The 24,083-nt window shown below is 35.3% G+C and overlaps 2 protein-coding genes across 8 annotated transcripts in view; both read right to left on the reverse strand.

The window, feature by feature from the left end:
- Window positions 1-205: 205 nt before the first annotated feature.
- On the reverse strand, window positions 206-3,592 carry LOC143250790 (uncharacterized). Its single transcript, XM_076501784.1, has one exon. The coding sequence runs from the start codon at window positions 3,590-3,592 to the stop codon at window positions 3,014-3,016; it is 579 nt and encodes a 192-aa protein (XP_076357899.1). The 3' UTR covers window positions 206-3,013.
- LOC143250789 (ras-responsive element-binding protein 1-like) overlaps window positions 206-24,083 on the reverse strand; it is a 43,106-nt gene continuing 19,228 nt past the window's right edge. For 6 of the 7 annotated variants that reach the window (XM_076501778.1, XM_076501779.1, XM_076501781.1 and 3 more), the window contains exons 2-4: window positions 9,255-9,470; window positions 8,382-8,596; window positions 206-7,521 (exon numbers count right to left, since the gene is read on the reverse strand). In XM_076501778.1, the coding sequence (XP_076357893.1) occupies window positions 3,685-7,521; window positions 8,382-8,596; window positions 9,255-9,336 (4,134 nt within the window). In that variant the 5' untranslated portion in view covers window positions 9,337-9,470 and the 3' untranslated portion in view covers window positions 206-3,684. Of the gene's footprint in view, window positions 7,522-8,381; window positions 8,597-9,254; window positions 9,471-17,279; window positions 17,424-24,083 lie in introns of those variants that run through there. The other variant, XM_076501780.1, reaches the window with a different exon arrangement.

Here is a 24,083-nt window from a genome sequence, read left to right on the forward strand (position 1 = left end):
AATTTAATATTTTAAATAATTTAAAACTATACTAGATACACTTAGTAACGCTTCGTACAAGTAAAAACGTTTTTTTTTTTCATCCAATTATTTGTGGTCTAGAAACATACTTTTATCTATTTTAGTTCGAATTAATTGTTTAGTGTCCGATGGATTGACAAAATTACTATTAAAATGAACTAAGCAACGACAATAAAAGCATCCATCAGGATCATGTTTATTCTTGTGCATGCTCAACTACTGATGTACAAGGAAGTTTTAACGACGATTTAATAAATGATATGAAAATTTAAAAGGCATATCAAAGTGTAACCCTCAGAGCAAAATAAAATTTAATCACAGTTTCTAAGAAGATTGAGAAATTTTCATTAAAATCGTCTTATTGTTGAAGCATAATTACTATCAAAATATTTGTATTTATGAAAATAACCCTTTCGACTGGCGCACTCAAATAAAATATATTGCTTAAGAATGATTTCAATTCACAACTTCATGCGTACTTTATTTTCCAAGAACATTAAATTATTGTTCTCTATGTAACGTTAGTTGGCTGGTAACAGTCATGTGCAAAAATATAATAAAAACAAAGGGAAAATTATGCTAAATGCGTTTCAAAATATGTACACAGATGGCGCTACCATAATAGTAGTAGGTGGTTCTTGAAACCTTCCAAGGGAAGTCTTTTCCAAACCTGTATTATTTAATATAGCTTAGTCTCAGAGCTATCTCAGCTTTCCATATTATTAAAGCAATATGAGACTTTCCTAATAACTTATGTGCCTCATATTTAACATGATTCTTCCTTCACCAATAACTCTAAGCAAACCCAATCTTGTTTGATGTTAAGCAAAAAAGCTACACAACTGTGCATCTCTACGGTTTTCGAAACACGTTTTTTAGTAGATTTACTGCTGAGCCACTGTGGGCCTGAATACAAATAATAAGTCACTATTTGTACCTTTAACTTATCTTTAATAAATCAAGGAATACAACTGCATTGTAAGCTTGTAAGTTCCATTTAAATATCAGCGATTTAATAATATTAATCTAGACTGAAGGCAGTTAGTATTAACTACAAAAGATGGTTAACAAATCAATATTTGATATAAAAATAACAATCCGTTTAATCTTAGAATGTTCTATCAACTTACGGAGAAATATAGGTTAAATAAAGGCAAGTAGTGATAGTTTCATGTAATACCAAATCTCTGTCTTTAACGAACTTAAAAGGGTTAAAAAAAATGTCAAATAAAAATATTTACCGTTCTGATCACGAAAAGGTTAATTTAACAACAAAAAAATCTTGAAACCGTGAAGGTTACGACATATTATATAATTATCACAAAATTACTTTGATGTACAATTCCAAACACAGCTTCACAGCAGTATCTTACAATGTAAAACTTGTTAGCTTTCTTTATCGTGTTCTTCACAGACTAACTAAAAATGTATCCCATAATTACGTCTCGTACGTTAACATACCAGAAAGAATTTCTTGTAATTTTGCATCTTCCAATGAATAATTTTGGAATTTTAAATCAATAAGATATAACTTCAATATAAGTAATTCGAACATTATGCAATAAACAAAATTATACGAAAGGGAAGGTACTATCAAACAGATTTTAAAAATGTTGAAATAATGGACGTCATTTAATCGTTTATCACTGACAGTTATAAGAATTTCACTCCTTTGAAGAAAAAATGCTGATCGTCAGTAAAACGTTTCTGGACGGCAGATAAAAAGAAGCATATACATACGTTTATAATTACAATCTTACAAGAAATCATTTTAGCATAAGTATATTACTGAAGACAAAATATGTTGCTGTTTAAAGATTTAAAAGATACACCTTCTTTACATTGCTACTATATATCCTGTGCTGACACATTTAGCGTCTCTATTTTGTATTTTCAAGTTACGGATACTCGAGTTTGCTGATGTGACACTTAGCGTTATGCGTGGATCAAAGCAAATTCTAACACAAAATAATCTATGTTACTTCAAAGCTATTAACGCACTTCTTATGAAATCAAAAGTTTTTCTAGAAATGTATATTTACAGCTCAAGACTACTTCAGAAGTGCCACTTTATAACACACACATATATACTCAAGAGGAAGTCCAGTCTCCAGAAATTTTATGAACTTTAAAACTACATTTCCTGCAGAACCTATCTTTTTTATTTCTTGAAATATGCAATACGTACGGAGGTAAATATTAACATCTGGCAATATTAAAATAAAAAGTATATTTCGTTCCCTTTGACAAAATTTTGGGAAAACAAAAACTTTCAAACCGTAGCTGGAATGTTAATTAGAAATATCACATTTTGTTTAATATCTTTCTCCAGTTTTTCATTTTTAGTCTTTATTCCTTTAAATAGTCTGTGTGTTCGATAATTTTTCTTGAATGCAAAATATCGACGTTATTACTAGGTGAACTGAGTTGGTATCAATTTTTAAACTTGGTCCATTTTACAAAGGCACAAATGTCTAAACTTCTAATAACGTAACCACAAATTGAACTAAAATCTTCCTTAGTTACGAATTTCAGAGCAATAACATTACTATGTTCAACACAGGTCAAGATTAAACTCATTTCCATTCCGTTGTAGAATCAGCAATGATTTATAAAACAGAAACGCGCATAAATATACGAATATGAATATAATCATTATTATGAAATAACCATTTCAGTTATGTGACTCGATCACAGTATTTCCTGAGAAATCGGCTTATCAGGAACATATTTTATATAAAAAGCAACCAATAAACAATTAGATTACTTGTGGAGATAAAATGTCATTCTCAACAGCAAGTAATACATATTTGTGAATAGTCTTTTCCCCATGTTCAGTGCATGATATTATAGAAGTTGAGGAACAAATTTAAAATCCATATTTCCCTATGAGTTCACATGCCTAAGCATTGTTTAAACGTTACTTGAATGAATAGTGGTGAATACCTGAAGAAAGAATCATTGTGGACTCAATATAAATAAAGACGGAATACTAGAGTTCTTGAACTCCAAGTAATTTAGCTGCGGAATTAGCAGAGTCAAGCATCTTATCAATAACTGTTGAATCTTGGATTCCCAAAAGATTCTGAATCAAGGTATTCCCATGATTTGTCTCCGTGATACTTTTCTGAGAGTTCTTATCCGCATATGACATTTCCTTCTGAACAGATACCGCGCGTGTGGTAGTACATTTCGTTAAGCGATTATCCATATTTTTCGAACGAGGTAACAGAAACAGTAAAGAATTTAGATTTGGCTTTTTTCTAGATCTTAATTTTTGTCGGATGCTATATTTCAGTGGTGGACCGTCTTCACCTGTACAATCCTGAAAAGCTGTAGATCCACGTTTACGGTGATGCCGCATCATACTGTGCTTCAGAGAGAACTTGCGATGACAAATGCTACAAACATAAGGTCTCTCACCAGAGTGGGTTCTCATGTGGCGCCGTAAGTCTTCTGTTGACCAAAAACGACGTAAACAAAAAACGCAAATGACCTTTCGTTGAATATAATCCGACTGCTTGTTTTTGGAGCCATGTTCTTCATCCTTATTATTATTCAAAGCGTTCATGTCTATCGATGATGGTATGATGACCTCGTCTGATTTCTGTTGATCTACTTATCAACAGCTGGTATTGACAGTTATGTACGAGCCTCAAGTGGTCAAGACACTTGTGCGAGCCTCAAGTGGTCAAGACACTCTTGTTTCTTGTCGTAGGAGTTGTCACACAGGTGGCATTTAGAGGGCAAATCCAAATATTGTCCTATGTGGGCTTCAAGATCTTTATGCGAAAGAAAAATTTTATCACAGCAATGACAGTGGACATCGTTCAAATTTTCATCTAGTTTTGAATCTGAACCAGAAACACTAACTTCTATTTTACTTTCCCTGTAATTCACCAATCCATCTCCTTTCTTGCATGTTGTCACAATAACAGACCGATTTTCACAACATTTATGAATATTTACTTCAGAGCCTGAATGGCGAGATCCAAAAAAGTTTCCTTTTTTGGACCAGTGCTTCAAGTAGTAATGCTTCCTTAGGTTTCCTGGAGTAGAAAATGTGCTACTTTGGCACTGATTGCACTTAAACGATCTTTCAGAAATAGTTATTGATTTAATATTATTGTTACGACCATGTTTACGAAGTAAGTGTCTTCCACAATTCGACTTTGTGGTGAACCATGTTGAACATCGAGGGCATTTAAAAGGTTTTTGACCAGTGTGAGTTAAAATATGTCGACGCAGAGAACTTGTCCAGGGAAATTTGCGTGAGCAATATGGACAAGAAACACTATTTGGAGAATCTATACGGTAACTTTTAGTTTTAGAAAGAGCACTGTTGCTAACAGACTTTGTGTCATTCTGTTCTTTGATCTCCGTTTCTTTCTTGCCAGAGACTCCGCAGTTACAGCTAGTTTGGTTATTGTCGATCCCAGCATCCATCAAATATTGGTGAAATGCTTCAGAATTGGCGGTATCAATGAGTGAAGAAACGCTAGCTAAATCTGCAGTGGCTCCTGAATCACATGAATCTATTTCATTGGTCTTACTTATGTTCAAATGATTGTCACACAACGTTTTAGGCCCTTCGTTGATACGACCTGTTTCAAAAGAACCAGAATGTTCAGATACAATAAGATTAAGTCCTTTTTGTTCATCATTTCCCATCACTAAAGTCCCTATTTGGTCTTTACTTTTCTGGTTAGCATTAAACTCTTGTGCTTTGTTTCCAAGAACGAGAACTCTAAGAGCAGCTCTTGTTGAACTAGAAAGAGTAGGTGAATTAGGTTTCTGCACAGAGGATGTTAAGCTGGGAATAAAATTTCGGTTTCTTGTTGGTCGTGCATGTTCTGGATGTTTTCTTTTAATGTGTCTTTCCATGTTTGATTTTAAAGTAAAACCTGCAGAACAGTAGATACACGTAAATGATCTCTTGTTTCTTGGTGCTAACTTATCATTCACCATTTTAAAAGTTATATAAACGTCACCTTTCGGCTTCTTAAGTTTATGTCCTAATGGAGTATTTGTTGATAAAAAAGCGCTTGTGTAAGGAGAATCTGAAGATCTAGACAGAACTTTATCACTTTCTGTTGTCCTAGTTTCTGATCCTGACAAAAGTAGAGGCGAAACACAAAATTGTTGTGTATTAGCCACAAAAGAAGGTGATGAATATTCAATCCTGTTAAAAACGTTCGCTGGTTTTTCGTGTTTTGGTGATTGTGATTTCAGGCTTGGTTTCACTCTAAGATCCAATGCATGCACAGCTAGATTCAACGGTTCCTCTTGTGGAGGAGACATGTTTGAAAGGATGACTAGAGTGTTGGCAGCTGAAACAATATCGTCTATACTACTTAGATCTGCACTATCTGCTCTACTTGGCGGTGGAGAAGTAAGTTGTAAAGGCAAGGCCAAGTTCATAAGTGTGTTTATTTTTGATGAAGTCTCAGACTGGGATCTAGATGCTGACTTGCAGAAATTATTTTTCTGTGGACTTTTGTCTGATAAAATAAGAGAATCTTGGTCAGACGTGTCATGTGTAATATTTGCAGACACAGCCTCACTGAGTTTATCTTTCATATCAGGGTGTTGCTTTGAGACGTGCCTGATACAATTGTTTTTCGTTGAAAACCCTAAATGACAGATTGTGCAACAGAAGGGCTTTCGGCTACAGCTATTGTGTAGCGACCTCAGATGATGTCGAAGCACACGATTGAACTTGAAATCCACATTGCAATACTTACACACGCTTGTCTTCGTATTAATCTCTTTGGGTGACTTCAGTTCCGCCATATTAGGGTTGTATTGCATAGCATTTCGAATCTCCGTCTTGTTGGCCTTTTTATGGCGTTTTCTAATGTGACGTTCACAGTTGGCTTTGGTAGTAAAAGCATACTGACATATACCACATTGGAAAGGCCTCTCCCCATTGTGAGTTCGTAAGTGACGGATCAGTGTGCTCTTGTCTAAACTGGTATAGGAGCACATGGAGCAGGAGTAAGTTGTGCTATCTTGAGTGTGGCATATTGTGTGTCTCTTGAAAGCACTTGCACTTTTGAAGGTAACGTTACAATATTTGCAAAACAATCCTTTATTTTCACGCATTTGAAGTCCAGTTTTTGGTTCATTGTCAACATTTGTATTCTCTATGGAATAAACCATGTCACCTTTAGATAGAGAAGAGCTGATTGCGGCTTCGTTGGCTGCCAGAGGGGATTTACGTAAGACGCTACTGACAGGGTGAGGCTGTGAATTAAGTGGGGAAGCGACATGGGAAGAGTGAATGTTAAACAACAGTGGTGATTTGGAAGTAACAGACAAAATTGATTGAATATCAGCAAAGTCACTAGCTGGTTCATTAGCCAATTCCTTTAGATCTTCTTTTTTTGATTTTCCATAAATGAAATAGGACGGATTCTCAAAAAGTCCTTCTCGAATCTCACGATTTGATGGTGGTTTCAGTGCAACTTCGAATCCCTTACTCTGTAGTTCTAATAACGCAAGGAAGTCCTGTTTTTTAGGTTCCATATAATTCGAATCTGAATCTGTTGCATCTTTATTTAAATGCGAATCATCAAAGGAGCGTTCAGTTGCCACATGTTTTAATCGGTGCAGCTGTTCGGAGAGTGGAGAATCAAAGTAGCACTGACAGCTTGTGCAACGGGTCGTCGTTTCGTTATCATGGCTCATTTTGTGCAGGCGAAGGGCACTTTCACAAGGAAATCCTTTGTTACAGTCTGGACATTGAAACGTATGAAAGGCACTACTCGGACGTCGTTTGTTTTGTTCACAATAAGTTTTTGCAATTAAAGAAAACTTATCCAAAGAAAAATCAACAAAGGTTACATCATGAAAGCCGACAGCCGTTGGTTCAAGAGCTTTACGTGATTCAAATTCTTTCGCACTTTCCGGAGTAGTTGAACAGCGTTGTATAGAAGCTGTGTTACAGTCTTTCGCAATACTAACACTGTTACTAAACTTAAATAATTCGCGACTTTTTGTATCTCCGCTATTTTGATGTTCGTTTGAACGCTTTTCAAATGCGGGAAAATTACAAGAATTATCGCTGCGTTTGTCTACCGTTTCAGAACTCGTGCATAATGTCTCTATAACAGCATCTGAATTATCATTATTTTGAACTTTATAAATATTTCGTTTGGGTTTAGATTTACATTTAGATTCTTTTGAAATATTTTTACTTTCTTGGTACTTATCTGTAGCACTGTGGGTTCGCATATGGCGATGCATGTTTCCGTTGGTAGTAAACGCCATGTTGCAAATTTTGCAATTGAAAGGTCGTTCCCCTGAATGAACAAGCATGTGTCGATCCAAAGAACTAGTAGAGCTGAGAGTTTTGCCACAAACACGACAAGTTCTGTTGTAGTTGTTAGGGTTATGTTGACGGATATGAAAAGTAAATGAATGTGGAGAGTCAACCACTTCTTCACACAAAGGGCACGAGTAAAGACGTTCTTGTGACTGCGAACATTCGAATGCGGCCTACAACAAGAAGAACATTCAAATAAACAAATCGTCAGACCAAGTAAACAAATATACGGATCTTATCAAAAGTATAAGATGGTGGTGTAAACACAAGTCAAACAACTAATCAATGACTTTTCTTCGTTTTAAAATTATTATTCCGTTTATTTATAACAATAACTTCATAGATTGGTTTGGTTTGCTTTGAATTTCATACAAAGCTACACGAGAGCTTTGTGCGCTAGCCGTCCCTAATTTAGCAGTATAAGACCAGAGGAAAGGCAGCTAGTCATCATCACCCACCGCCAACTCTTGGGCTACTCTTTTATCAACGAATAGTGGGATTGACCGTCACATTATAACGCTCCCACGGCTGAAAGGGTGAGCATGTTTGGTGTGACGAAGATTCGAACACGCGAGCCTCGGATTACGAGTCGAATGTCTTGACCACCTGGCCATGTCGGGCCAATTCCATAGAATAATCAACACATGCGTGTAGGCAGGAGGGGTTCAATCATGCTCTACAAAGTGAACTTAGGTATGTACGACATGTGAAATTTAAAAAAACACACACAAAAAACAGTCTTATATACCATCAAACTCCACCAGTCAATATGAAAACTATAACATTTATACAAGGGGCCATTCTCTCAGACTCCCGAGTATAACCTCGCCACTAATTTCCATTTTCCTTAAAAAAAATAGACCCTTCATTTATGGTTTTCTGCCTACACATTTACTGATTAAAATATGACATAAATAACAAGTTGTAAATATGATAAAATACTAAAATAATGCAATTTGCACTTTAATTTTAACTATTACATCGGGTCACAGTGTCTTTGATGCAGAGTATTTTCATAAATATCAATAAACACCTTTTCTTCGGTCCCTTTTCGAGTCGGAGATGTTTTGTTTCCACCTCTTTCTACTGCTGACAAATCGTAATTCGACTCTTCCTTTGATACGTATTTCCTGTCGGAAGTCGTGGTTAGCTTCTTAATAATTATAGTTTTGTTTTCCACCAACCTCTTTTCTTCATTTCTGCCTGGATCCACTGATTTGATTTCACCAGTAGACGCCTTGTTTGGTTCTTTTATAGAATAAGAAGAAAGTAATGAAATTTCTCAGGAAAATTACAAATTTATTAATAAATCCCGTATTCTATTCACTTGCTCTTTAAAAACGGTGTCAACTATAGTACTGTGCAAACTCCATTTTCAACACTGACAGAACTTATTTTTGAACCTGTTACTTAATATATAAATATAGTTCAATTATTCACTTTATATAAACCATAACTATAATTTTAAATATTTTATCCTGAGGAAAGATGTAATACTGTATTAATGAGAGAAAGTTCGTTGATCGTTTGTAATTAAGCACAGAGTTACACAATGGGCTATTTGTGCTCTGCCCAATACCAGTATTAAAACCCTGTCTTGAGTGTTGTAAATCCACAAACACATCGCTGTACCACTAGAAGGCAACTGAAAGAAAGAACTTGTCTGAACAATGAGCTAAACACAAAAACAAAGCAAACTGCATGAAAATTACATAAATATCCTACATAAACCGTTTTCTAACGCAGAAAAATATTATAATCTTTATATAATAGGCTTGTTTTGGTTTCTTTCTTTTAAATTGTTTAGTTGTTTTCATTCAGTTTTTCACCCAATAACAATGTAAAAACACCATAAACACACAACTCCAAAGTTTATGTTATTTCCAAAACCTATTGAGACACACACCTCTATCATTCAAATTAGGATTTTTTTTCTGTGAGTTTCTGCCCGTTTTTTTCTTTTTCTTCAATACTGCTCGTTGCTTCATGACATTCGCTGGTGCACCATGTAACAGTCGAGGCTGGTAAGTACCTTTTTCTCTGTTGGTCTAGTGTAAGTGAGTGATCCCTTCGAGTAACACAGGCCGATATTGTTTCTCGCGGGGGTATTCTTAAGGATGTTCTGTAATAAACAGAGTACTTTAGAAGGATTTAATGTTGTTGTTGTTGTTGTTTTTTTTCCCTTTATGGAAATCTTTCATCAATGGATACCTATAAATGTAGGAAAAACAAGTGGGAAAAACAGCGATATACGAAACCTTATCTTAAAATGCCTACAAGTTGTTGTTTATAATTTATTAATCATTTCAAAACTTAAGTCTTCCTTATTTACAGTCGTAATTTGAGCACAGCATGGCCTGCTGGTTAGGGCGCTCGACTCGCGAGTTCGATTCACGATCACACTGATAATGCTCGCCCTTTAAGCCGAAGGGGCGTTATAACGTGATTGTCAAATGAGAAGGTTTGTTTTGCTTTTACACTTCGTGCAAAGCTATACGAGGGCTATCTGCGCTATTTGTTTCTAACTTAGCTGTGAAAGCTAGAAAGAAGGAAGCGAGTCATCACCACTCACCGTCAACTCTTGGGCCATTCTTTTACCAACAAAAAGTGGGATTAATCACTGTTGATTTTTATAATAAAGTTACACATTAGGCTATCTACTCTTTGTCTATCATGAGAAATCGAACTCTGGATTCAATATAATGCAGTAAATTCGTAAATTTACTGCTAGTGCACGGAGGGGGACATTCTATCAGTATTTTTATCTTGTCGAAACAAACGTTGTTCGCTCTTCTATGTAAAATATTTTCTCAACCCAAACGAGCCGTTTTTGCATATAAATTTCTCAATAAGTGGGTTTCTCGACATCACTGATTCTATCAGTATATGTGTGTGTGAGGTTAAAAGACTCTGGCACAGACAAACCCTCATAAACCCCTATGTGCTGTCAAATAATGTTCTCTGTACCGATTTGATCACTGTCTACCGAAAATATCTACACTTCAGAATTTTCATGAAACAAATGAGAGATGATCTTATTGAGAAATTGATTGTTTGTTTTGTTTTTGGAATTTCGCACAAAGCTACTCGAGGGCTATCTGTGCTAGCCGTCCCTAATTTAGCAGTGTAAGACTAGAGGGAAGGCAGCTAGTCATCACCACTCACCGCCAACTCTTGGGCTACTCTTTTACCAACGAAAAGTGGGATTGACCGTCACAATATAACGCCCCCACGGCTGGGAGGGCGAGCATGTTTGGCGCTACTCGGGCGCGAACCCGCGACCCTCAGATTACGAAGCGCACGCCTTTACGCGCTAGGCCATGCCAGGCCTGAGAAATTGATTGATGTAGTGAAGACATTAGGCTAAACTTGTCTTGCAGCCATTAAAAAGATATTTCCCATCTTATTGTGTATTTACAAAGAATGGGTGAAAAACATAGAGGGATACTCCTATACCTTACAGATAAGCTATTTTTGTTGGGTCAAAATATCTGACAGTATATTTATGATGTCATTACCAGCTGTGTTAGGACTCGTTCAACCATGAGAGAACGCATGCTTTGTCATTGGGTTATGACATTGAGATTATCTGCACCTATATAAACATAAGCTTTATAAAATGGGTCCTGTTAGTGACGTTGTCTGCATCCATATGAACACAAGTTTTGTAAATTATATCCTGTTAATAACGTTGTCTGCACCTATATGTACACAAGCTTTGTCAATTGGGTCCTGGAAGTGAGGTTGTCTGTATCCATATGAATGTTTGTTGTTTATTTTGAATTTCACGCAGTAGCCTTCTCTAATTTGTGTAAGACAAGAGGGAAAGCAGCTAGTCATCACCACTCACCGCCAACTCTTGGGCTACTCTTTTATCAACGAATACTGGGATTGACTGTAAAATTGTAACGTCCGCACGGCTGAAAGGGTGAGCATGTTTGGTATAACGGATATTCGAACGCGCGATCATCAGATTACGAGTTAAGTGTCCTAACCACATGGCTATGCCGGGCCTCCATACGAACACAAACTTTGTCAATTGGGTCCTGGTTGTGAGGTTAGCTAGAACCGTTATACACACGAGCTTTGTCACTCGGGTCTGGATAGTGCGAATGCCTATATTACACGAGATTTTTAATTTAGGTCCTAGCAGTTGTAAGTTATACATTATAATTACTAAATATCATTCTTAAAGAAATCTAGCAACTGAAATATTACTAATGAACGTGTTAATCAGATGCTCTCTAGAACACAACGAGATAACCAACAGCTGTGCCTCGTGCAAGATTCCATCTTGAGGTCGGAGGTCAAACATCTCTAACTGCTTAACCGTACTGCTCTAATAATAATATAAATTTCATAAAAGAGCATTTTACTATTTTGAAAAACCATTGAAAACAATGGATTAATACCTTTCATCCAATAAATAACATGGATCAGTGTCTTAATCTGTCAAATATGTTAAAACAATAATCATTTTACATAACATTAATAATAACATTTATTCCAAGAAAAACATTGAAAAATATATTTATTCAACCAGTAGTCAAAACCCATTTTAGCTTGATATGTATTTCTAATGTCAGTTGTAGATAGAAATAAAACACCCTGATGGCATAGTCTCCCACGAACTGGTATGTGTATGGCGCTTAATGGCATAGAATTTGAATAATAAATAAATAGCTAAATTGTCTATTCTTCCCTATGGGTCCTGCCTTCTTGGACACCAGGTAATATCTTTTTTACACAACGTTGATAGTATGTATTATTTTCGTCAAATAGCTGCTTGCACGCTGTACTTACGTAACAATACTTAATTGTCTATAAATATTACAGATGTACAACCACGTAATATTTATATTCTGGCATAAAATTTCAGATTTTTTATATATCATTAAAAATGCCTTTCCTCATTTCATAATTCTCACGTTCTGTCATAACGCAAGAGTCTATAAGGTGGAAATTTTGCCAACTCTACGAATTTCCTTATTTACAAATAATATTTCCACCCAAACCTAGAAACGTTGAAACCACAAAAACGGTCAGAAATTCGCTTTTAATTTTGTTCATAGTTCGCACATAAAAAGTACTTCACACAATATACATTAAGTGTTCACAATCATCCTTTAATCAATGTAGGATTAAAAGGAAACGTCATCAGTGATTGTTACAATATTTTGAAAGTGTTCAGGTACGGAAGCTTATTTTGTGCGTTCGCGCCTTTTGGAACCATATAACTATTGCCACGTGTGCACAATACAGTGCTACTGGGCCTGCGCGACACACGCAGTACAGGTGAATCGTACTGAGCCCTAAAAGAATACACCTTACTGCAAACAGACATCTCAAAGAGCACAGAGGAAACTATCATTTTTAGTATTGATTCATAAGTCACACATTTTATCTTGAGACAGGTGTTTTTGGTATATGATACTGTCTGCTTCAGCTGGTTACATCCAGTGTAAAAGCTCAGACTTTTTCAGATAACTATGGAAAGTCTATAATGTTAAATCGTTTGCTTCAATATATTTCCATATCGACATTTTTCACGCTAAACCTTTGAACTTCACAGTTTGATCAAGTATACTAGGCCGTTTTCCAGTTCGAACAAGTGCTTTGTACCAACAAAATCAATTTCTTAAGTTTTGAATAAAAGCAGGTTGATACCAGTTGGAGAGTGCACGGATAATTCTCCCATAATTCACTACAAAAGGAATATATCTGCAGGTTGGTAAATACTATGTCCAATAGTTTTGCGACACAATTTAAAGCTTTTACTACTATACTCACTTTTGTGATAAACCTAGGAATGCTTTATTTTCTCTGTACGATGCTGCTTACGTTCCTTTTACAGAAAATATGTTTAAGTTGTCACACCTAGTTCGCAAAAGAGAACCAATGTACTCCGAAATCACGTGATTGTATATAGATGTGAATGCTTCCAACATCATTGTGAAATATATGATGAGCAATCGCTGTTTTATTACCTCACTCATTAACGAGATATAGAATAAAAAATGACGCAACGTGCCTAACAATGAATAAAATCAACACTGGTTTGACAAGTGGACGATGCTTGTACACACTATGACCACAGCATTGAAATGTATATTTGGAATTTCTCTGCTATTGCAAAAAACTGGGCATGATTAGATATTAATATCCAAGGAGTGATATGTCCAAATTTAAAATAAAGAGAGGCACAGTCATTTACAAAAGCATCAAAGGGCGAGTTCATTTTTCTGCCTACAGCGTTTCCTCATTACTATAAAGGCCCGGCATGGCCAAGCGTGTTAAGGCGTGCGACTCGTAATCTCAGGGTCGCGAGTTCGCATCCCCGTTGCGCCAAACATGCTCGCCCTTTCAGCCGTGGTGGCGTTATAATTGACGGTCAACCCCACTATTCGTTGGTAAAAGAGTAGCCCAAGAGTTGGCGGTGGGTGATGATGACTAGTTACCTTCCCTCTAGTCTTACACTACTAAATTAGGGACGGCTAGCACAGATAGCCCTCAAGTAGCTTTGTGCGAAATTCAAAAACAAACAAATAAACATTACTATAAATACAATTCTGTTACATAATCTAGTAAAACATTTAAATGCAAGCCTCCCATAGAGATTCATACTTATCCTACACGAGTAATCCTCAAAGACAGAGCATCAAACTGAAACTTTGTCAGTCTTGTCAGATTAAAGGATTATCTTGTGAGGCCTATTAAAGTCTATTACCCCTAATCATTTTGCTACTACATGTGCGTTCCGATATAGTTGGTGTGGACTTTCTCAGGAGCCAGACATCATAATATTTTCAGTCCAGCTGTATTTAACGTCACCAGCCTCCAACAGGTATGATAACATCATGAACCACATACTTGTGGTTGTGTTTCAGGTACAACATTCGGGCGAGTACGTTTGGGACATTTTTCTTGAATATTGTCCGTTGACCTCTTGTTCAGTCTTAAACGCTTAGGATTTGTATACTCTTATTTGCTCAGTGTTGCACCAGGAATGTAATGTTGAAAAGGAATACAACATAAATCTCTGTACAATTTTGACTGCAATCTGATTAGGATCTTGAAGTTCGAAATAATAACACTGTTAATTACACCTGATCAGTTTTGGTTGTATCTTCTCAATCATCATGACGTAATCTTCATACGCGCGTTATCCCTTTAGATCCACACTTCACATGGCATACGACACTTCTGTATTTAGTTGATATGAACAAATGATACCTTACTAACGTTACTTAATTTTAAAAAATAATTATAAAAGTATCTAATTTTCATCGTACGGTGCAATCTCTAACGTAACGTATAACTACGTGCAAGGTTCTAATAACAATGCTGTCATTTCAGTTAAATGTAAATTTTTTTTTGGTTATCTTTACATCACAAAATAATTTAATACACAACAAAAGAGGATCCGGACACTTTATCACAAAACAGCCAACGCCACTTTTAAACTATCTAATATTTATTGAATTTTATAAGGTTTGTTTTGAATTTCGCACAAAGCTACACGAGGACTATTTGCGCTAGCCGTCCCTAATTTAGTAGTGTAAAACTAGAAGGAAGGCAGCTAGTCATCACCACCCACCGCCAACTCTTGGGCTACTCTATTTACCAACGAATAATAGGATTGACTGAAAGGGCGATCATGTTTTGTGCGACAGGGATTCGAATCCGCAACCATCGGATTACGAGTCGAGTGCCTTAACCACCTGGCCATGCCGGACCCCTACATAAGATTCGACAGATACTGAAAAAATACGAAAGCAGTAAAAAATACGCTCAATTTTGCAAATATTCTTTGAGTAATTTCATTCAAAGTCAAATAACTTCTGAAGTAAGTATTCGTTTTTGTTGTTGTTCTTTTTCGCTGGCACATAATAAGGCGACTTTCAGTATAACGGAGAGCTTTAACCTTTCGTCGAAAAAAAATTAAACACTTGCGTTCATGCTTCGTTGTGGACATTAACCAACCTATTATAAATAACGTGTAAGCGTACGTTTCTTATCTGTTATTCGTATATATTTTCAGCCGCGGCATAGTGGCTCATAGAATGATTGATTTTTTCAAGTACAAACTTTTATTTCATAGATGCTTCAACTCTTGACCGATTTGAGTTCTAATTACAGTTCTGAACTTAGTCAATTCCTTTTTACTGATATACTTACCACGATTAAGGTCGATAATTCAGGTATCTTTCAAGTTACCAGAAACTTTAAATAATTCAAGACGTCGTTACGATAACAGACAAGTCTTAAACTAAGGTATTCAGGAAAACTGCAAGTTAAACTTCTAATCAGGGAACAAGTCATGACGTTAACAGACGCGATTTAAATTAAGATTTCCTTATGCCTGAAACTTGGAGTTACTAACTAATTACCCGTACATAATTTTTTTCTCTCATTATCTTCTCTTTAGACAATACCTATAGTCAGGATTTGTGGAAATTCAATATTTTAGAATTAGGTTAAAGCTATAAAAGGGCTGTCCGTGCAAAGTCGTTCTTAATTATGAAATAATATACCAGAACGAAGGTAGTTTGTTAACAGTGCCCATCGCCAACTCCTGAGTTGATCTTGTATGACGAAAAGTAGGATCTGACTGTCACTCTTATAATGCAACCACGGTCCCAAAGGACGAAACGCATTTTTTTATGGTAATGGGAGACAAGCTATGAATCATTGAATCCAAGTTCGTACACGTTAAGTCTAGGCTACTCCCGCCCCAAGACTAAAAATGGTGCTAAAACACTTAGCACATTAACGTTAAAATGCGATTTAAACGTAAATCCCACAACCAAATAAGTAGTTCAAACCACTACTTTTCAAGTTTGTTTACGACGAAATAATATAGTTCTAAATCAACTTGACATGTGAAATCTTAAGTTTTATAAAAAGCGAGTTAATAAAGACAAAACTGTATTTCCAGTAACGTGGCCACACATGAATCACTTCACAATACCTGTGGCTCTTTCAAGCAGATCCTCTAAAAAAAAAAAAACAATCCATAGGTTTCTACCTTACCCTGACACAGGAGTGACCTCATATGAATACTGTGAATAACTCTCATATTGCCGTTTTTCCTTCAATTTATAACTTTCACACCCAATTAGTTCCATAAAGTATCATATTGAGTAGTTTTACTCTTTTACCTCCTACAACACGGAATGTAAGAACTCACCAAATGAACTGGGTGAAACCACTCATTTTGCTATGTAAAATACACAGCGAATCCCAACAATAGCCAGTAAAGAGTTAATTACAATATTTGTAGCATTTTGTTCATCTATTTCGTTTTTTGTTTTGTTTTTTTAGATTCATTAATTATTACAATCCTAACTATCAACAAATTCATGGACCCAAAAGCAATCTTTTGCATAAATAGACTTAAAATTGTGTTGGAAAGAAACTAATGGAGTATAAATCTCAAGTAGTAATTATAAATATCGATTTATCTTGATTGGACGACTTTTTTTTCCATCTTTTCGAGTTAAATCAATTTGTTGTAACTTGCGATTCTAAGCTGACCACAGACGTTTTAAATACAAATTACTTATACATCTAGCATATAAAGGAAGATTATTTGTTATGACAAAGAAAAGTGAAAGAAACATTAAATATAGAGACAGCTTTTAACTACAATCTGTTGTAAACTAATATCAAGCTGAAAATATATTTACGTTTTCACACAGGTTCTAAACGTAGCATCCTATAGTTAAGTGGCAATTCTCGTAAAGATTCAAGCTAAGAATTTATGAAAAGGTAACCAACAGTTTCAAGTAATATATTACATTTATTATAAAAGTTATTTAGGTTTCCAATCCAGAAGACTACAGATTATAAAATAGGATTATTCCGTAGAAGTGCTGACCGTGTAGTAACACTTAATGGATCAACCTCACGGATGACGATTAACACATACCTTTACTGTCGATTTGATCAACTGTTATTCAAACGGAATTCAGCTGTTATTAATATTCTTATACGCAAAATGCTTTGTCTTAACGACACAAAAGCTTCGAACTTCATTCTTTCGGCGACGAAACCGATAAACTATATAGGTATTGTACCGAATGGCTCAACATACAAATGGTAACCCAATGGGTTACCATAGCAACCATCCTGTACACAGACCGGCAGACCCGACCCTTCGTTAGATGCAGTAGATCACAAAGATACCGGACGATCAATGAAAGATAACTTACCTGGTGTTGCACTCTCTTCACGTTTCGATTCGCTACGGTCGTACTTCCTGTGAGCGACATATCAGCCAACCATTAGTGAAAGAATCACATAGCATACTGTTCTTTCGCAGGCATGTTTGATGCCATTAGACAAAATTGAAATCAAAACACAAAATATGGTTCATTACGAATAGCTATTATTACTGTATACTAGTAATTCTTCATATTTTAAAGATTATTTATATTATTAATAAGTTATTCATAAAATAACCAGTATACTTGTTGGCCACCAGATCCAACCAAAAGTCAGAACAACAGAGAATCTCAAAAATAATTTTAAAAAATAGAGGCGCTTCCCTAAACCTATCGCCTTTTTTTTTTTTTTTTTCAGATAGTGAGCCACAAAACAAAAACTGTTTGATTATACATCTGGCAACAGCAATTGTTTTAATTTTAAAAGCTTTCCATGTCTAACTGACATCCAATGAAAGAACAGATTTCAGAAAAATAAAAGTAATTTTAATAAATAATTTACTTCTATAAATCGTCTGTAGGGTTTTGTGTGTAATATTATTGCTGTTTTAAAAGGTATTCAAAAGATCTATAAAACTTTTGATAACACTTAAGGACATTGGTTGATAAAAAGAGTTAATATCGTTTGTCAAGTTTAACAGGTAGTTTTGGTTGCGCAGGACTCTTGTTTGAAAGCAGTACAAGCGTACTGAAGAATTCACTTAGAACGAGGTCCAACTTTCACAAGCTATTCCGTAACCTCACCACAAACTGAAAGCGTACATACAAGATGGCGGAGATTTTTTGGCTTTCTTTTTATAGAACACCATTACGAATAAGGTACTGGCAAACAGAAAAACAGTATTTAAGTTGGAAAACTTGTTGATGGTCTTCAGTTTTAAATAACAAATGAAAAAAAGATCCCTGAACTAATTGATGATCATAATTTGATCAAATAGGCTTAACAATAAGTTTGCTACTTAACTCTAGAATAACCGATAACTGCTTGTAGTTACTGACTTTACTGGTTATGTTCATTAAAGATATACGAGACACACACAAGAAATCAGTTTAAAGTATAATCAATACTATAGTTAATCCCGCTAAATTCCTCTGGATATTTGTTATTGAAACCGAGTAATTTTTTTCCCCAATTGGCTCAGTTATTTTTCTTTATCCAGAGTGTTCTAACAGGCAAACGCATAATATTATTTAATATGATGCAACATGTGGACTCTGTGGTAGTGAACGGTATAAAAACGAATCCGTAATTTGAGGATTAAATTATAAAGTAATGACATCTGGTTTCCACGATCTCAACAATATAATCAGCCCAAGTCTCGTCTTTGAGATGAATAATATTAATAATTGGAAGAAAAAATCATTCAAGATTATTCTTAAATCCAAGCAACAACACAAACAAAAGATGGTATACTCCACCTTTGTGAAGTTTTTAGCTTGCTGGTTAATTATTAATTTCAACTTTAAAGCATAGGACATGGGCTAGTAATGTCTACCGCTACAAGATTTACTTTTAACTTAGCCCCCTAGTGATTCAACCGTAAGATTGGAGGCTGATAACACTAAAAACCGGGTTTCGATAGTCGTTGTGGGTAATATATAGATACCCCATAAAACCTGGTTTCGTTTCGATAGTCGTTGTGGGTACAATTTAGATACACCATAAAACCGGGTTGCGATAGTCGTTGTGGATACAATATAGATACCCCATAAATCCGTGTTTCGATAGTCGTTGTGGGTACAATTTAGATATACCATAAAACCGGGTTTCAATAGTCGTTGTGGGTACAATATAGATACCCCATAAATCCGTGTTTCGATAGTCGTTGTGGGTACAATATAAATACCCCATAAATCCGTATTTCGATAAACGTTGTGGATACAATATAAATACCCCATAAAACCGTATTTCGATAAACGTTGTGGGTACAATATAGATACCCCATTTTGTAGCCTCGTACCTTTCGTTATCCTTAACCTTAGATTCTAAGGCTTAGAATGTTATCTAACGTTTATTGGCCTAACTAAAACATATTACAATTACTGATGATCATAAGAAAGTGTTAACAAATGTTCATCGAAATGCAATTAAAAACATCGAAACAAAATAATAATTTCCTCACGATATTCCAATTAAGTTTTTAAAGGTTGACTGATTCGTCGTTAACGTTTGAAGTCAATTATAACTTGGTAAACTGAGGAATAACAAGAAGAACTCCTCAATAACTGCGGCTGTAATTAAATTTCAAATCGGTCAATAGATGGATCCATGAGGTAAAAATTTGTACTTGAAAAAAAAGAAAATTCGAAACCATTTTATAAGCCGATATGCCGTGGCTAAAGAGAGAAAAATTGTTTGACCTCATTGTTTACTTGACATGGTTGTAAGTTTTGTAAATGATAAACATACACAAGACGTTCTTCTCTACAATATTCAATTAATGGTTACGAGTAAAAAAGTAAGGTCGGAGGAACCGCTGTGAAAGAAGATTCTAGAAATGATGTTTTATATGTTTGAAAGTACTAGTTGTGAAATAATAGAGCAACAAGTGGTCTATACAAAAAATGATAAGGAAGGAAAACAGTAGCTCTTTTTTTCTTTAACAATAATAGTTGGTTTAACGTACAATCGATAGAATTCCATTATTCTCTTTAAATTATAAGGTGAATAAGCTTATATGCATATACTTCACAAAATATGTTATAATTTTTCTTAAAATGAAAATTCGATTTTAAAAACACTGAATGCATGGCCATTGTTCGGATAACTGGATAGTGAAGGACACCATAATAACAAATAATTTTTTTTGTTCTAAATGCTTGGGCGTTCGCCATCATGATTATTTATCACATTTCACAGATTCAGTAATCTGACGTCCGTGTTGCATAGGATACTGGGAAAGGTATTCGAAAATTTATTTGAGTTTAATCATATACATTTTGAAAGAACGAACTGTTAGGTCAATTCAAACTTGTTTAACGTGAAATCACATCAATGTTGCGTTGTCCAAGCATAGCTTGTCATTGACCGAATATGCTTTTGTTAAAACTTGTACTAGCATTTGAATACAACAATTTGGCTTCTCCGCTAAACATACTGTTACATAAAGATCTATAAAAGAATAAAAAATTGTAATTTACACGTAAAATAATTGATGGTTGATCCTGTCGTTTTGAAAGGACCAAAAATAAAGGGGAATTTTACTATTACAAGTTATTTAGGCATTATTTGATACATTTAACAGTTAAGGTATAGCTCAATCCCTCTGCTGGGTTCCTTGTTCTTGATGAAACGGTTCAGTGTCACTGAAACTATTAAAGCCAAAACCTACCATATTAAACGCTATAATCGAATAGTGGAATTTGATAGTTTTATGTTCCCCCAGACCTGGAAACTGCGAAGTTCAATTTATTTTCTTTTTTATTTCAGTAATGGAACGCAAACCGTGGACCTCGAGTCCACAATCATACCACACCCATCCCATGGATATATAGACTATCATCAGTGATTCTGGGGTCAATATTGTCTCGAAACCCATAACAGAATACCAGTTTTGCATGACATTTTGTACTGTTAAGAAAAAAGAATCTGTAACAACTTTCAAGAAAACAGTCGATCTTCCTGTGTACGAATTTATTTCTGCTATTTTATAATTTGGCTGTTTAAAAATCTTTACTCAATCTTCCAGTTCATATTAACTTGCTCTAACGTAAAATAAACCAATCTACATCTTTAGTTTTTCACGATTAGATATGATACAACAGAAGTAGACGATTAATCACAGGGTGGACTAAAAGTGTTATATAAAATTTATTTTAAACTATTTGCTAAAATCTATTAACAAAAATTAAAAGAATTTTCCACGAAGTAACTAACGCTGAAGTGACCTCTAATGGTAAAATAAAACGTCCGCAGGCCTTTAACTAAGTTGTTTATACGACAGACACGAAAATTCCATAAGGTCGTCCTTCGAAGAGATATGGGCTTGATTTTTCAACTTTTATTTCAGATTACAATGTTATGATATGTTGATTAAACTTATTAAAGTAGATATCTTTCAAGGTTTATGACGAAATATTAACGTAACGATCTTCAAATAATGCCAGTTAGTTACCCATTTCCCAAACAAATTCCTGGTAAAAAAAAAAAAAAAGAGATAATTTTGTGTAAAAGGCGAATAAATCCATTCCCGATTCCAGTTAAATGGTTTGTAAGCATCATTTTGGTTAGAGGGGAGGATTACTGTATTATTATGGTCACGTTTTGGGTTTTGATATGTGCGAAGTAAATACCATACCCAAATCAGACGAAAATTCAAATCTGGATCAGTAAATATATCCATTTACCAGCTATTATCAGTCTTTTGCCTTTTACTCAGTGAAATTATTCAGCATTTACCACATACGATTATTAATAATGATTTAAATGCACGTCTTAATAAAACTAGGCATGTTATTATAACAGGGAAAAGATTTATTACATCACCCAATTTTTATTCACACTTGTCTTCTAAATCATCCGTCTGTCTTGAGGCTCTAATATATGTAGATGCAAATGTGTCTCATGGATGATGAATTACTATCTAATTATTACATCAGCAGTTCTATGTGCTATCTGAATGTTGCATCACTCGGTTCCCTCAACTTTTTCTCTCTTTTTTTTTTTATAAATAGAAGTTCTTACCGAGAATCAATTTAAAAGCCTATCTGTTATGAGTGTCATGCTACAATGGCCAAGGGTTACGAGTTAACTGCACTGATAAAAGCGAGCATTGTTTTATTGAGAAAAAGAGTATTTTTATACAATAATTAAATTTAACCAGTCTACTGTGAGCCGCTGAGTGCAGGGATATAGAAAGACTGGGTGTATGGAGCAGCGGAAGGGAAGGGGTGACAAGAAAAGTTCCACAGCAGCTAACGAATATATTCTGAAATGCGTGAACTTGTAGAATCGTCGACTGTCGTCCATAGATCTCAAAAGAGCATAGCAAGAAACTTTTAGGGTCACTATACCCTCTGGCCTTTCCTGTGTTCAGTTGGTCTTCCAGCAAGATGATCAAATAAGAACCAACAAGGTGAGGAATATGGATCTCAATTAGACCAAAAAGCATGGTGACTGGATTGATACAATGTGGAGCAAAGTGATCCCAAATGAATTAAAGTTCAACCTATACGGGTCTGTTGGAGAAAGGTTTGTACGTCGTTTGTGTAAAGAAACATTTCACATTGGCATGTTGGATGCTCCACAGTGTCAGGTAATATAAAAAATGTATCTCAGACCAGAATATGGGAGTCTACATGCTGTAAAAGGTATTCTCAATGCCGAGATCTCTAGTCCCAGTGAAAGCCAACAATTCGGGATCACTTTGGTAAAACTGACCAGTACACATTCCAGGATGGCTCTGCCCCATCCCACAGGAGTATAATAATCGGCAATATTCATAGATTGTATGCAAAAGACGTCAAATAAAGAAGAATTTTCACTCTACAGGTATTGAAAACGTTTACATTCTAGGTTTTATTACATCGCTTCATGTGAAAGATCATCTTCAGAGACAGAGGATCAAAAAATTACTCTGACCAGATCTTAACCATATCATAAACCACTGAAGGTAATAGGTAACACAGTGCAAGAGAAGAAATCGAGAAGTACCTATAAACACCAGGAAGACGTGATCCGCATGTGGCATCAGGAACACATCTGTCTTCATCCAGTTACTAGTGCACTTTGTGCCACAGTGATATCAAACAGTTATCAAGGCCAGAAGGGGTGCAACCAAATAACAAAACAAGAAACAGACACTGTGGTCACTTTTAATCAATTATATTAATTACGTTATCTTTAAGCTTTCATACTAATAGGACATTTTCATACTTTCCAAGTACTTTTTGTCATCTTTCGTTTGTCGCAATTGGCTTGTTAATACAGATGCATATATGTGTTTAGATTACTGAAATATAAATTAAACCACACGATGCACATAATCGGTTTATATTGGTTCTGACACTTCCACAACGCATAATCTCGTAACAAACTACAGGAACCAAGAAATGTGTGAAACAAACTCAGCGATGCAATAATTCTTCTATCACTTTAAAATTATCCAACACGTACACACGATTATTGATTATTTAAACTCACAGAGTAACATGTGTGCCTTCGTAAGAAGATTTTAAAACTTATTTAACAACGAAAAAATTAAATTAGAAATAGGTATTTACGGATAAGGGAGGGTTTCATGACATAGCACTAGATGGGGCATACACCTGTCATTCCTCAGAGCCCCATCGCAGGTAACAGTGTATGTAGTTCTTCATTTGATTATAGACACTTAGAGCACCTTTACTGCCACCCTGTTGAGGATTTATACTTCCACGTTGTACCCAGCTAAATCTGGTGTCTCTTACTAGGTAATTCGACTGGTTCGTCATTTTTTATCAGACCGTTAACCATATAGTTCCTTTTGCACGAGAGATGCTTGGTGGATATCACATGTTGTGAAATAACT

Source organism: Tachypleus tridentatus, chromosome 5 (assembly GCF_004210375.1).
Source record: "Tachypleus tridentatus isolate NWPU-2018 chromosome 5, ASM421037v1, whole genome shotgun sequence".
NCBI classification, from domain to species: domain Eukaryota; kingdom Metazoa; phylum Arthropoda; class Merostomata; order Xiphosura; family Limulidae; genus Tachypleus; species Tachypleus tridentatus.

What these genes read in the sequence shown, in the direction of transcription:
- LOC143250790 (XM_076501784.1), bottom strand. Translation starts at nt 3,592, where the DNA reads ATGAACGCTTTGAATAATAATAAGGATGAAGAACATGGCTCCAAAAAC.